The sequence below is a fragment of the Lepidochelys kempii genome, chromosome 2, assembly GCF_965140285.1.
Source record: "Lepidochelys kempii isolate rLepKem1 chromosome 2, rLepKem1.hap1, whole genome shotgun sequence".
Lineage (NCBI taxonomy): Eukaryota > Metazoa > Chordata > Testudines > Cheloniidae > Lepidochelys > Lepidochelys kempii.
Window position 1 is genome coordinate 43,189,697 of NC_136381.1, and position 15,998 is coordinate 43,205,694.

At 40.0% G+C, this 15,998-nt stretch overlaps 1 protein-coding gene across 5 annotated transcripts in view; it reads right to left on the reverse strand.

Moving 5' to 3' along the window:
- The window catches only part of INTS8 (integrator complex subunit 8), a 72,111-nt gene that overhangs the window by 54,549 nt on the left and 1,564 nt on the right, over window positions 1-15,998 (reverse strand). For all 5 annotated transcript variants that reach the window (XM_073330535.1, XM_073330539.2, XM_073330538.1 and 2 more), the window contains exons 2-7: window positions 11,609-11,783; window positions 7,412-7,552; window positions 5,250-5,321; window positions 4,189-4,240; window positions 2,638-2,820; window positions 159-266 (exon numbers count right to left, since the gene is read on the reverse strand). In XM_073330535.1, coding sequence (XP_073186636.1) covers window positions 159-266; window positions 2,638-2,820; window positions 4,189-4,240; window positions 5,250-5,321; window positions 7,412-7,552; window positions 11,609-11,783 — 731 coding nt within the window. The remainder of the gene's footprint in view (window positions 1-158; window positions 267-2,637; window positions 2,821-4,188; window positions 4,241-5,249; window positions 5,322-7,411; window positions 7,553-11,608; window positions 11,784-15,998) is intronic.

Sequence of the window (15,998 nt, forward strand, 5' to 3'; positions counted from 1 at the left end):
TTGCTGAAGCCTGAGTTTAAGCACTCTGTTGGTGGAGTTTTTAGGTAGTTCTTGAAAAAAAAAAATTAATCTTTTAAGCTATGTTTAGTATGCTGGCTTTCAAGGAGATTCGGTTTCTAGACCTCTAATGTTTGAACATAATGTATGATCAAGCTTACCTTTGAAATCAATTCCTTTGTTCTAAAAAACTTCTCCTTGGCATTTTCATAAACAGATGCATTTGTGGAGCCCTGCTGGAAGTAGACTGCACCCAAATCATAACAGACCTGCAACAATCATTATTTAATATCGAACAGTAAGTTAATTTAAAAATTAATAAAAACATTTTAGGTAAGTGTTTCAGGTTGACATTTATATACAGTGGACCCTCGCTATAGCGCGGATTAGCATATAGCACGGATTAGCATATAGCACGGTCGCAGCAACGGATCCCAAATTTAAATATTTAAATTGGGATCCATGGTAACGCAGTCCCCGCGTTAACACGCATGGATCCCGAACCCCACGTTCTGGCGAGGGTCCAGTGTACATACTTTAAACTACTCCCACTTCTCCTTCTATTTAACTTTTTGATATGTTGTATAAGTTTTCCCATGGCCTTCATTTGTTTTCTGTCTTTTTATACTGCAAGCTCATCAGAGCAGGAAATGTAGCTTATTATGTGTTTATACAGATTGTGCATTTCTGTAGAAAACAATATGATTCTAGTTAGGGCTGTCAAGCGATTAATTTTTTTAATCGTGATTAATTGTGCTGTTCAAAAAATATTTAAATGGTGTTCTATTGTTTGTTTTCTACATTTTCAAATATATTGATTTCAATTACAACACAGAATACAAAGTGTACAGTGCTCACTTTATATTTATTTTTAATTATAAATATTTGCCCTGTAAAAAACAAAAGAAATAGTATTTCAATTCACCTAATACAAGTACTATAGTGCAATCTCTGTATCATGGAAGTTGAATTTACAAATGTAGAATTATGTGAAAAACCTGCATTCAAAAACAAAACAGTCCACTCAGTCCTACTTCTTGTTCAGCTAATTGCTCAGACAAACAAGTTTATTTACATTTGCAGGAGATAATGTTGCCCGCTTCTTGTTTACAACGTCACCTGAAAGTGAGACCAGGCACTGTTGTAGCCGGTGTCGCAAGCTATTTACGTGCCAGATGTGCTAAAGATTCCTATGTCCCTTCATGCTTCAACCACCATTCCAGAGGACATGCATCCATGCTGATGACTGGTTCTGATCAATAATGATCCAAAGCAGTGTGGACCAACGCGTGTTCATTTTCATCATCTGAGTCAGATGCCACCAGCAGAAGGCTGATTTTCTTTTTTGGTGGTTCGGGTTTTGTAGGTTCCGCATCGGAGTATTGCTCTTTTAAGACTTCTGAAAGCATGCTCCTCCACACCTCGTCTCTCTCAGATTTTGGAAGGCACTTCAGATTCTTAAACCGTGGGTCGAGTGCTGTAGCTATTTTTAGAAAGCTATCATCGGTACGTTCTTTGCGTTTTGTTAAATCTGCTGTGAAAGCGTTCTTAAAATGAACAACGTATGTTGAGTCATCATCTGAGACTCCTATAACATGAAATATATGGCAGAATGCGGGTACAACAGAGCAAGAGATATACAGTTCTCCCCCAAGGAGTTCAGTCACAAATTTAATTAATGCATTTTTTTTAAATTAGCATCATCAGTATGTCCTCTAGAATGGTGGCTGAAATGTGAAGGGGCATACGAATGTTTAGCTTATCTGGAACGTAAATATCTTGCAATACCGGCTATAAAAGTGCCATGTGAACGCCTGTTCTCACTTTATTGCAAATAAAAAGAGGGCAGCATTATCTCCCATAATTGTAAACAAACTTCTTTGTCTGAACGATTGGCTGAACAAGAAAGTAGGACTGAGTGGACTTGTAGGCTCTAAAGTTTTACATTGTTTTGTTTTTGAGTGCAGCTATGTAACAAAAAAAAAAAAATCTACAATGTAAATTGCACTTTCACCATAAAGAGACTGCACTGCCATATTTGTATGTATGGAATTGAAATACTACTTCTTTTGTTTGTTGTTTTTACAGCGCAAATATTTGTAATCAAAAATTAGCACTGTACACTTGGTATTCTGTGGTATAACTGAAACCAATATATTTGAAAATGTAGAAAAACATCCACAAATATTTAATAAATTTCAATTGGTATTCTATTGTTTAACAGTGCAATTAAAACTGCAACTAATCGCAATTAACTATTTAAATAGCAATTAAATTTTTTTGAGTTAATTGCGTGAGTTAACTGCAATTATGTGACAGCCCTAATTCTATTATAACTTTCCATGTCAACATCAAGGCTCACGTCCTCTCTTTCTCTTTACTCTGAAGAAAAAAAGGGGGTGGGGTTGTGAGGAAAAGCATGAACAGCAGTAGGTCTACAATGCTGAAACAGCTTTAATGTATTTTAAAAAAACGAAGCAACAAATAATCTTATTTGGATTAATTGAGGGACAAAAAGTTCAAATCATAGAATGTTTTAATTTAGACTGTAACAACACTTCAGTGACTTTGTCTAGAGGAAAAAAAAAAAAAAAAGGGAATATAAGTACTAAACTAAAAGCTTGCAACTTTTTAACGTACCTGGCATTGCATTTCCTCAGTACTGATTTTCAGTCCAGCTGTGGAACTCTCTGTTTCTCCATTCACCATACCAGGCTCGATGGCTAATAAATCCAGAGTTCTTATAGTGTGGACATAAAGATCTTTGTTTAATTTAAGTGCTGCTTCTAGTACCAGGATGGAATCAGCAGCCTGCTCTTTCAGCTAAAATAATTTAAGTGCATTTTAAAAATCAAGTTATTCTCTTATTGTTGAGTTTAAATTCACATTTTATAAAAACAAAAAACCACATTCCTTACCTGTGTTACAAATATCCTATTATTAAAATTTCAATTGTAAAAGTCTAATGTAGCATCTGATCCCACATTTCTTGTGCATCCAAAATTCCCACAAAGTCAATGAGAGTTTTTGGCACTCATTGAATGCAGGGTTGGAGCCCTACTTGTCACCATCTATTCCATTTAATTTTTTATATTTTGTTCCATTTGTACAGTAGAAAAACTTGACAATTTCTTTTTGTCAGCTTTACTTCCTTATTTTAGTCAGTTTCCAGTGCATTAGCAAGTTACAATGGTTGGACTGTAGACACCTCATCTGAATGTTTCACTTATTAAAAATAAACAGTTTCCATTTGAATTTTTTAAAAAAAGAAAGAAAAAGTAAGATAGCCTTTTGGGGACCTAAATTCTGAGATATTTTGTTTTTACAAATCTCAATTTTTGGCAAATTTTCACATAGGATCTTTGAGAATAAGGTTTCCTGAAGAATTAAAAATCGGTGAGACTTATCAGAAGGCTTGAATAGGACAGGAGAATTATTTTAATTTCCTATTCAAAATTATTTACATTTTCAGCACTGGATACATAATTATCTCAGTAAATAAAAATTGTACAGTTTGTCTATCTGAAAAAAAAAAGTCATGAAAAATAGTGGAAACAAACCACAGAATAAATTAGTTCAACATAGTAATGCAATGTTTTCATTTTCTTTTAAAAACGTTTTCATAACAATAAATTCAACTATGTCAACTATCACAAATTTGGAGAGTATTCTTCCTATCTTTCTACTCCCCACAAAAAGTAGAACACATTATGCATCACTGGACTTATAGTTGAGAGCTAGATATATGAAGAATGTGAGTGATGAATTCTAAAAAAGAACCCAGAACTTAAAGTAGGTACATATATCTATTTTCCTTTTTGCTGCCATTCAATTTCAAAGCATAAGCATTCTGTCACGTAATTATCACTGTCATATGACTATACCCCCACCTATGTCTACTCAATTTGTGAGAACACACACACAAAAAAAAGACTGCCATAAAGAACGTTTTCACTACACAAAGCAAATTTTTTTACATTATCCAGAGATAAACAGAAAAACCCAGATATACAAATAAGTGAAAAAGTTTATTAACCAACATGATATCCTGTAAAAGACTGAAGTTAAAATACTACGGATGCAATATATATATATATATATATATTACATTGCACCTCTAGTAGTTAAACCCTTTGGTACACTCACATGTATGTCTGAAACCTACACAAAAATAAAAGGGAAAACACTCACCACTTTTAAAATATTTTCTGTAAGTTCCTTTTCCTGTTGTATCTGATTCATTCTGAAGAAAAAAAAAAAAGATTTTTAGGTGGCAAGTCACAATCCTAATTACAGGACAAACCAACAACTATGTTAATTAGAATTGTAGCCCAATCCCTTAAATACCTACAGTACTTTTGGGCTTCACAGTTAATAAATATGCTTTTGCAGGAACTGATGAACTGCTGTTTTAAAACTTTTGGGTATTTTAACTGATCTCTCCATAGAGAATCTTCCCATTAAATGATCAGTTTAGTCTCAGAGACAGACATAGGAGGTTTTAAAAAAAAAAATCTAATGCATATAATGAGGATTTTTCTTAATAAACGGCAAAGTATGCTATGCCTCTAAAGTTAAAATCTGTCCTCTGTTTTACAGAAATACATAACTGCTTTTCATAAACAGACTTCCTGACTACAAAGCTGACATAGTATTTTGGCAATGCGATTTACAGTGTAAAAAAAGTCAATCCAAGAGGCAGTTTTTAAAAAACCCTATATATTTTGCTCAAAACAATTTGGATTTTTATATTTAAGTATACCAAATATCTAATGAAATAACCTGTGAGCTAATGAAAAAAAAAAGCTTTATTATTGCAGATTAATAATCCAATAGCTCAGTGGATTCTCAGTCTGACAGTCTGGAACAGTATGACCCGACTCATTTAGCCAGCCTGGTATAAGTAAAGCCAGAGACTTAAAAATTTACCAAACACAGACTAGACTGAGGCCTAAGCCTACTAGTCACAGTGAAGAACACCTGCCTCCCTTTCCTCCATGATTTTCCAAGTTCTCTGTCAGGCTACAAAAAATCATATACAACTGGAACATATTTAGACAGACAAATATATTTTTAAGATTTATTCTGAATACATTCATTTTATATGTTTTTCAAGAATACACTAATTCATAATTTTAATCTTCTATAGGCTAGTAATGTGGAATGGCCAAACTGAAAATTCAGCTTCTGAACTATACAATGCTCAAAAAATGTGATGTCAATAACATTCTGAAGAACATTTGCTGACTTACACACTTAACTGAGGTGGACCAGGTTTCACTTGTTTTACAGGAAAACTACTTTGGACAATGGTCCTAATGGCCCTATATGGGAAAAAAAGTGAAAACAAAAATTTAAGCACAGAATCGTTTGTTATTCTCATTAACATGTTTCAGAGTAGCAGCCATGTTAGTCTGTATTCGCAAAAAGAAAAGGAGTACTTGTGGCACCTTAGAGACTAACAAATTTATTTGAGCATAAGCTTTCGTGAGCTATAGCTCACTTCATCGGATGCATTCAGTGGAAAATACAGTGGGGAGATTTATATACATAGAGAACATGAAACAATGGGTGTTACCATACACACTGTAATGAGAGTGATCACTTAAGGCGAGCTATTACCGGCAGGAGGGCGGGGGAGGGGGGGACCTTTTGTAGTGATAATCAAGGTGGGACATTTCCAGCAGTTGACAAGAACATCTGAGGAACGGTGGGGGGGTGAAGGGGGAGAATATGCTGGTGTGATTAGGCCCTATGATGGTGGCCTCAGACCAAGACAAACACCTACAAGATCTCTATCAAGCATTCTTACAACTACAATACCCACCTGCTGAAGTGAAGAAACAGATTGACAAAGCCAGGAGAGTACCCAGAAGTCACCTACTACAGAACAGGCCCAACAAAGATAATAACAGAACGCCACTAGCCATCACCTTCAGCTCCCAACTAAACCTCTCCAATGCATCATTAAGGATCTACAACCTATCCTGAAGGACAACCCATCACTCTCTCAGATCTTGGGAGACAGGCCAGTCCTTGCTTACAGACAGCCCCTCAACCTGAAGCAAATACTCACCAGCAACCACACAACAGAACCACTAACCCAGGAACCTATCCTTGCAACAAAGCCCATTGTCAACTGTGTCCACATATCTATTCAGAGGACACCATCATAGGGCCTAATCACATCAGCCACACTATCAGAGGCTCGTTCACCTGCACATCTACCAATGTGATAGATGCCATGTGCCAGCAATGCCCCTCTGCCATGTACATTGGTCAAACTGGACAGTCTCTAAGTAAAAGAATAAATGGACACAACTCAGACGTCAAGAATTATAACATTCAAAAACCAGTTGGAGAACACTTCAATCTCTTTGGTCACTCGATTATAGACCTAAAAGTTGCAATTCTTCAACAAAAAAACTTCAAAAACAGACTCCAACGAGAGACTGCTGAATTGGAATTAATTTGCAAACTGGATACAATTAACTTAGGCTTGAATAGAGACTGAGAGTGGATGGGTCATTACACAAAGTAAAACTATTTCCCCATGTTTATTCCCCCCCCCTCCACCTCCCACTGTTCCTCAGATGTTCTTGTCAACTGCTGGAAATGGCCTACCTTGATTATCACTACAAAAGGTTCCCCCAGCTCTCCTGCTGGTAATAGCTCACCTTAAGTGATCACTCTCTTGTTACAGTGTGTATGGTAACACCCACTGTTTCACGTTCTCTATGTATATAAATCTCCCCACTGTATTTTCCACTGAATGCATCCCATGAAGTGAGCCATAGCTCACGAAAGCTTATGCTCTAATAAATTTGTTAGTCTCTAAGGTGCCACAAGTACTCCTTTTCTTTTTTCATTAACATGTGATATGCAGAGCACAATACATGCTAAAAATACCCCTGAATTTAGATTATATTTTAGAAAACCTTACAACTTGTACACATTCTCTGCAATAAGGGTATTTAAGACATATAATTCAGTAGCCACCACACTACAAACATCTATGTTCAATATTCTGTTACATCACAGCATATTTTCTTTCTAAGGCCTCTTCTGACCAGTCACTTGTTGCACTCATCCAGGTGACTTCAAAAGTATGAAAGAAGAAGATTATTGACACTATACATTTAGTTTGAGATTTATATGTCATGTTGAGGTGGCACACCATCTTATCTAAATACAGAGAAGTAAACAAATTAAATTTAAACGGTTAGCAAACTAAAACATGTGTCCTTTTGTGCATGCACATACACCCACCCCTAGCAATGCCCATTAAAGACAGAAGTTCAACACTTCTCTGAACAGCCTAATTTAGAACCAATATTAAATTTAAATACGATTAATTCACTTTTCTTTCTGTATTTGACCTATGAAAATAGCTCAAAGGAGAGAGTTCGTTTACCATCTATTGTAGAGCAGTATAGCCATTGCAGTGGTTGGAGGTAAACTGGACAGGTCCACATCTACATGTTTAGTTCCTGGAGGAACTTTGCTAATGCATAGTAGTTCATTCAGCAACATATTCAATACAGGAACAGACAAGCTAAAAAACAAGAAAAAGAGGATTGTACATTTCACACAGAAGTCCTACTTCTAGTATATTTAGGTAAGACAGAACTAGCCCTGGTCTACACTAGGACTTTAGGTCGAATTTAGCAGCGTTAAATCAATGTAAACCTGCACCCGTCCACACGATGAAGCCCTTTATTTCGACTTAAAGGGCTCTTAAAATCGATTTCCTTACTCCACCCCTGACAAGTGGATTAGCGCTTAAATCGGCCTTGCTGGATCAAATTTGGGGTACTGTGGACACAATTTGATGGTATTGGCCTCCGGGAGCTATCCCAGAGTGCTTCATTGTGACCGCTCTGGACAGCGCACTCAACTCAGATGCACTGGCCAGGTAGACAGGAAAAGAACTGCGAACTTATGAATCTCGTTTCCTGTTTGGCCAGCGTGGCAAGCGGCAGGTGACCATGATGGAGTCCCAGAATCGCAAAAGAGCTCCAGCATGGACCGAACGGGAGGTACGGGATCTGATCGCTGTTTGGGGAGAGGAATCCGTGCTATCAGAACTCCGTTCCAGTTTTCGAAATGCCAAAACCTTTGTCAAAAATCTCCCAGGGCATGAAGGACAGAGGCCATAACAGGGACCCGAAGCACTGCCAGGTGAAACTTAAGGAGCTGAGGCAAGCCTACCAGAAAACCAGAGAGGCTAACGGCCGCTCCGGGTCAGAGCCCCAAACATGCCGCTTCTATGATGAGCTGCATGCCATTTTAGGGGGGTTCAGCCACCACTACCCCAGCCGTGTTGTTTGACTCCTTTAATGGAGATGGAGGCAACACAGAAGCAAGTTTTGGGGACGAAGAAGAAGAAGATGTTGTAGATAGCTCACAGCAAGCAAGCGGAGAAACCGGTTTTCCCGACAACCAGGAACTGTTTCTCACCCTGGATCTGGAGCCAGTACCCCCCGAATCCACCCAAGGCTGCCTCCTGGACCCGGCAGGCGGAGAAGGGACCTCCGGTGAGTGTACCTTTTAAAATACTATACATGGTTTAAAAGCAACCATGTGAAAGGATTAATTTGCCCTGGCATTCGCGGCTCTCCTGGATGTACTCCCAAAGCCTTTGCAAAAGGTTTCTGGGGAGGGCAGCCTTATTGCGTCCTTCATGGTAGGACACTTTACCACTCCAGGCCAGGAACACGTACTCGGGAATCACTGTACAACAAAGCATTGCAGTGTATGTTTGCTGGCATTCAAACAACATCCGTTCTTTATCTCTCTGTGTTATCCTCAGGAGAGTGAGATATCATTCATGGTCACCTGGTTGAAATAGGGTGCTTTTCTTCAGGGGACACTCAGAGCAGCCCGTTCCTACTGGGCTGTTTGCCTATGGCTGAACAGAAACGTTCCCCGCTGTTAGCCATGGGGAGGGGGTAGCCACGCGGTGGGGGGAGGCAAAATGCGACCTTGTAACGAAAGCAAATGTGCTATGTATGTAATGTTAACAGCAAGGTTTACCCTGAAAGACTGTAGCCACTGTTTTATAAAATGTGTCTTTTTAAATACCGCTGTCCCTTTTTTTTTTTCCCTCCAGCAGCTGCATGTGTTTCAATGAGCACAGGATCTTCTCCTTCCCAGAGGCTAGTGAAGATTAGAAAGAAAAAAACAAAAAAAAAAAAAACGCACTCATGATGAAATGTTCTCTGAGCTCATGCTGTCCTCCCACACTGACAGAGCACAGACGAATGCGTGGAGGCAAATAATGTCAGAGTGCAGGAAAGCACAAAATGACCGGGAGGAGAGGTGGTGGGCTGAAGAGAGTAAGTGGCGGCTGAAGAGAGGGCTGAAGCTCAAATGTGGCGGCAACATGATGAGAGGAGGCAGGATTCAATGCTGAGGCTGCTGGAGGATCAAACCAGTATGCTCCAGTGTATGGTTGAGCTGCAGCAAAGGCAGCTGGAGCACACAGACTGCCACTACGGCCCCTGTGTAACCAACTGCCCTCCTCCCCAAGTTCCATAGCCTCCACACCCAGACGCCCAAGAATGCGGCCGGGGGGGGGGGGGGGGGGGCGCCACCGGCCAACCAGCCACTCCACCACAGAGGATTGCCCAAAAAAAAGAAGGCTGGCATTCCATAAATTTTGAAGTTGTAAACTTTTAAAGTGCTGTGCGGCATTTTCCTTCCCTCCTCCACCACCCATCCTGGGCTACCTTGGTAGTCATCCCCCTATTTGTGTGATGAATGAATAAAGAATGCATGAATGTGAAGCAATGACTTGCGGATGATACTAAACTGGGAGGAGTGGTAGATACGCTGGAGGGGAGGGATAGGATACAGAAGGACCTAGACCAATTGGAAGATTGGGCCAAAAGGAATCTGATGAGGTTCAATAAGGATAAGTGCAGGGTCCTGCACTTAGGACGGAAGAACCCAATGCACAGCTACAGACTAGGGACCGAATGGCTAGGCAGCAGTTCTGCAGAAAAGGACCTAGGGGTGACAGTGGACGAGAAGCTGGATATGAGTCAGCAGTGTGCCCTTGTTGCCAAGAAGGCCAATGGCATTTTGGGATGTATAAGTAGGGGCATAGCGAGCAGATCGAGGGACGTGATCGTTCCCCTCTATTCGACATTGGTGAGGCCTCATCTGGAGTACTGTGTCCAGTTTTGGGCCCCACACTTCAAGAAGGATGTGGATAAATTGGAGAGAGTCCAGCGAAGGGCAACAAAAATGATTAGGGGACTGGAACACATGAGTTATGAGGAGAGGCTGAGGGAGCTGGGATTGTTTAGCCTGCAGAAGAGAAGAATGAGGGGGGATTTGATAGCTGCTTTCAACTACCTGAAAGGGGGTTCCAAAGAGGATGGCTCTAGACTGTTCTCAATGGTAGCAGATGACAGAACGAGGAGTAATGGTCTCAAGTTGCAGTGGGGGAGGTTTAGATTGGATATTAGGAAAAACTTTTTCACTAAGAGGGTGGTGAAACACTGGAATGCGTTACCTAGGGAGGTGGTAGAATCTCCTTCCTTAGAGGTTTTTAAGGTCAGGCTTGACAAAGCCCTGGCTGGGATGATTTAACTGGGAATTGGTCCTGCTTTGAGCAGGGGGTTGGACTAGATGACCTTCTGGGGTCCCTTCCAACCCTGATATTCTATGATTCTATGACTTATTTTACCTACTTATAAACAGACTGAACTATTATAGGTTTCAGAGTAACAGCCGTGTTAGTCTGTATTCGCAAAAAGAAAAGGAGTACTTGTGGCACCTTAGAGACTAACCAATTTATTTGAGCATGAGCTTTCGTGAGCTACAGCTCACTTCATCGGATGCATACCGTGGAAACTGCAGCAGACTTTATATACACACAGAGATCATAAAACAATACCTCCAGGAGAGTGAGTTTGTGTGTGTATGGGGGTGGGGGGGGGTGAGAAAACCTGGATTTGTGCTGGAAATGGCCCACCTTGATTATCATGCACATTGGAGGGAGAGTGGTCACTTTGGATGAGCTATTACCAGCAGGATAGTGAGTTTGTGTGTGTGTTTTTTGGAGGGGGGTGAGAGAACCTGGATTTGTGCAGGAAATGGCCCACCTTGATTATCATGCACATTGTGTAGAGAGTTGTCACTTTGGATGGGTTATTACCAGCAGGAGAGTGAGTTTGTGTGTGGGGGGGTGGAGGGTGAGAAAACCTGGATCTGTGCTGGAAATGGCCCAACTTGATGATCAGTTTAGATAAGCTATTACAGCAGGACAGTGGGGTGGGAGGAGGTATTGTTTTATGATCTCTGTGCGTATATAAAGTCTGCTGCAGTTTCCACGGTATGCATCCGATGAAGCGAGCTGTAGCTCACGAAAGCTCATGCTCAAATAAATTGGTTAGTCTCTAAGGTGCCACAAGTACTCCTTTTCTTTGAACTATTATAGTTGACTGAACTGTTAAATTCCTTCTTCCATCCCACACCAAAAACTTTCTTTTGAAATGCCTCATTTGGAATACAGAATAGGATCGATTTTCATCTTGTTAAAAAACGGAACTTGGGCCACACTGTAGTTTAAGATTTTCAGCCTGAAATGTATAAGCAATACCTTTTCTCTAGTACATCCAAATCCCACTTTAAGTGTGCAGCAACTTTAAGAGCAAGAAGTTTTAAAATGCGGTTTCTCTTGTTATCAGGTGGAGGCTGGACCTGGTTCTGCTCATTCACTGATGGCTTAGAAGCCTGCTCTAAAAACTGGACAATCAACTGAACAGGTGGAGGATCTATAAACAGGAAGAAAAAAAAAAAACACCACACATTTTTAACTTCATTTTTAGGCACAGAAACAAAACATGTCATATTGAAATAAAATTACAACCATGAATATTGAGCAGAAAATTTTCTTGGCATTTATACCATCATCTTTTTTGCTTGACAGAGATTCTAACCTCAAAAGAATATCGTGAGTTTTTACACTGAATTTAGCCAAATTCTTAATAAAATAAACTTAGGTTAAATTATGATTTTATCATGGCACCCAAATATTCTTCGTACTTATTTTCACTGTTGTGCACTACTGTTACTAAATTTCAACCACCACCAACCACAGAAAGCATTCCCATATTATACGTGTCTTGAGCACATCAACTATTAGCTGAGAGTAAAGAGTCTGGCAAATAGAAAGGTTAAAACCTGATTTTGAGCAGGGCTGAATGTAAGACCATAGGAACTGCTTTTCTGGGACAGACCACTGGTTCCATCTAGCCCAGTACCCTGTTTTCTGACAGTAGCCAATACCAAATGCTTTAAAGGGAATGAACAGAACAGGGCAATTATCAAGTGATTCACCCCCTGTCATCCAGTCCCTGCTTCTGGTAGTCAGAGGCTTATGGACACTCAAGAGCATGCAGCTGCATCCCTGAGCATCTTGGCTAATAGCTACTGATGGACCTATCCCCCATGAATTTATCTAATTCTTTTTTGAACCAATTATACTTTTGGCCTTCATAACATCTCCTGGCAACAAGTTCAACAGGTTGACTGTGTGTTGTGTGAAGAAGTACTTCCTTTTGTTTACTTTAAATCCGCTGCCTATTCATTTAAATTTCTTAAAGGTCTTCAATAAAATTACTAATTGTTGTAGACTGACATTAATAGTCTAGAACAACAACAAAAATAATAATAAATATTTCAGTCTTCTTCAGAGACCTTGGAGGATCTTTTCCAGTACAGCCTCACTGGAATTAACATGCCAAGAAAACAGACTTTTCCCTCATGGATAACTTGGAATTTTGCTGGAAATAATCTGTTTCCACTTCTGCTTTTCCACATGCTATTTAGAGGTATGCAATTTTTTTTTTTTAGAATTGTCAATTTATCACAGTTAAGGCATGCGAATAACACATTTTTTTTTTAAAAAAATGAGCGTTAATCGCACACCTCTGGAGATGGGACTCCAGCATCAAGGCGTGGAGGGAGACACTGGCTGGGTGAGGGGGGCCACTACCCATGGTGCCATGGACAGGGGGGCACCGCTGCATGCTGGGGCAGGGATGCCTCTCCTTCTGCCGCCCTGCTCCACTCCTGCTCCTACCTCCTCCCCACCCTGCCCCAATGGAGCCACACCTGGCCAAGTTGCTCTGAACAGGGAGCCTTCCTTCCATCTGCCAAGCAGAGGGGGAGGCGAGGAGGCTGAAGTTAAGCTCCCCCTGCTCCCCGATCTGACCTCAACAGCAACCAGGTACACGGGGAGTGGTAGGGGGACACCCTGTCTGTTGAGGATGGCTCAGGAGTGGGTGCTGCTGGCTGAAAAAGAATTCAGGCTCCTGAGTGCTTTGCTTAAAGAGACAGCGCTTCCCGCACACACTTCCCCCCCAACACACACACCCACACACCCCCCCCAAACCAAAAATATTGGCAAAAATATTTACAAAAATGGTATTCTATTATTAACAGCGTGATTAATTGCATTCTTTTTTTTAAATCGTTTGACAGCCCTAATTCTGTGTTATGGAGTTCAAATCAGGGAAAGCAGTATTGAACTGAACACTAATCTTTCCTGCAGCTTTGACTGCTTTTAGTATTAAAAAATTGCAAGTTAACCTTTTCCTGTATTTTGTAAAATACAGGCAAACACTGTTAACTTAGACACAAAAAAATTGTGGATTAATACTGTGAGATCTAAGTTAAAAATGTAGATTGTGCCTGTCATATTTAGTCTTTTGCGAAGATAATGGGACTTCAGCCATGTTCAGGGCCGTTGGTGCTACAAGAATACAAATAAATGGTAGTTTCACTTTATAATTTTAGTCAGATTCTCACTTGAATGAGGTAAAATTTTCATAGTTAATAACAGTATCTCAGAAGTCCTGATTCCATGCCAGCACAGTACATTTAGAAGGGCATTCAACTTAATTTCTTGAAACTAACAAGCTTTTGAGTTAAAAGAAATTTCAGGTACAAACCTGCCTAACTCCCTCTGACAATTTTTGTGGTTTTACTATGAAATTTTTTGTTCACAAAAAAAATTCTTGTCCTATTGCTGTGTAAAGGACCAAACAAAAAGGAAAACTGTGAAATGAAGTATCGTTAAATGAAACATTAAACAAAAAAAATAAAAAAACCCTTCTAATTTATGCTGTCTACACTGGCACTTTCATTGCTACAACTTCTGTTGCTCAGGGGTGTGAAAAAACACCCTCCTGAATGACAAAAGTTTTAGTGACAAAGAGCACTGGTGTGGACAGTGCTTTGTTGGCGGAAGCCACGCTCCCATCAACGAAGCTACTGCCCCTCGTTGGAGGTGGTTTTATTTTGTCGCCAGGAGAGCTCTCTCTCCTGGTGATAAAGAGCAACCACACAGCACACCTTACAATGGCAAGGCTGCAGCAGCACAGCCCCACTGTTGTAAGGTGCGCTGTTTAGACATTGCCTTAGGTGTTAGAATACTGGGTAATAAATTTTAGAACAGCAGTTTTGGTTATTCTTTTAAAACCTTTTTCATTACCACAAGTCAGTTTGCACTGAAGATTTATTTTCTCAGTTATGCTCAATTATGTGTTAATATTATTTAGTAACTGCATATAACACCACAGGTGTGCATGCGTCTTTAAATAGATATTTGCAGACATAATGACTAACTCATGTGGACTGCAAAGGTCTTGATCCTAAAAAAAACTTTCTTATTATGAGTAATCCCTCTGTAGTCACTGGCAGTAAGCATTACATCCTGTAACATTTGCAAGTTCTGTCCCTAAGTGGTGAATGACAAACGTGTTGCTAAAGAAATACCATCAGGCAAGGGGGTGGACAGACAGGCAGAGGAGAGATAGGACTGCATAAAAGGTGGTTATGTGGTAGGTAGGCTAAGGTTAACAATATTAATTTTGCTTACCACCATTTTCACTACATGGGTCAGCTGAGAGACTGTAGGAAAAGGTGGGCTTTAAGGAGGAATCTGACAGAGACAAACAGCACAGCATATGGGCTCATGAAAGATATTCCTGATGTAAGAAAAGTAAAGTATGTAAGTGCTTGAGAAAGACAAATAAAAGGAGAATGGAGGAAAGCAATGAGCAGAAAACAGAGCCTGAATAGAAGCAGCAGGTGACCAACAAGATGTAAACAGAGGCAATGCTATGGAAGGCTTTAAAATGTGAGGATGAAAAATATGATTTTTTGTGTGTGAGCATATTATGGTGATATCCTCAGAACAGCAATATTTTAATAAGTAACAAAAGAACGTGAATACATTTTTTCAGGTTTTAGCAAACAAACAGTATCCAAAACTTCTATTTTCTACCTAGACAGCATACGCAGCTAGTCTTCAGTATGATGTCAAAATACTTCCAGAAGTAGCAATTATATCCTTTTGCCTCCTGCAGCTGAGCTCATTGCAACCACTGGGCCATAAGATTGCCTATCCAGTTGAATCACAATAGATGGCAATCCTATATCCTGAAAGCCTTGCTGGCAGTCATCCCAAAATTGATCTAGGACCAACATGTTGTCTGCTCCTAAACATGCCTTGTAACAGGGAGGCTTCTTGCTGTATTTTAACATTATTTATCATTTGTTCATTACCTTGAACGTGTATGGCACTTTATGAAACTAAACTAGTAGCAGGGACTTTATGCTGTAAGTATTAGACAAATACAGACAAAATGAGACATCAGACAATATAGGAAAGGGATAGAAAGAAACATAACAAATGCACTCGCTTAGGTTAGTTTGTGCATTTTCACACTGAGATGAAGGGTTAGACAGGCTTGAGAGAAAGAGGAAGGCTGTAAAAAGGAAGACAAGAAATGGTGGAGACTGGATGCACTCATAGGAGCAACAGAACATAAAAACGGCCATACTGGGTCAGACCAATGGTCCTCGTAGCCCAGTATCCTCTCTTCCGACTGTGGCCAGTGCCCGGTGCTTTAAAAGACATGAACAGAACAGTGCAATTATCAAGTGATCCATCCCCTGTTGTCAAGTCCCAGGTTCTGGCA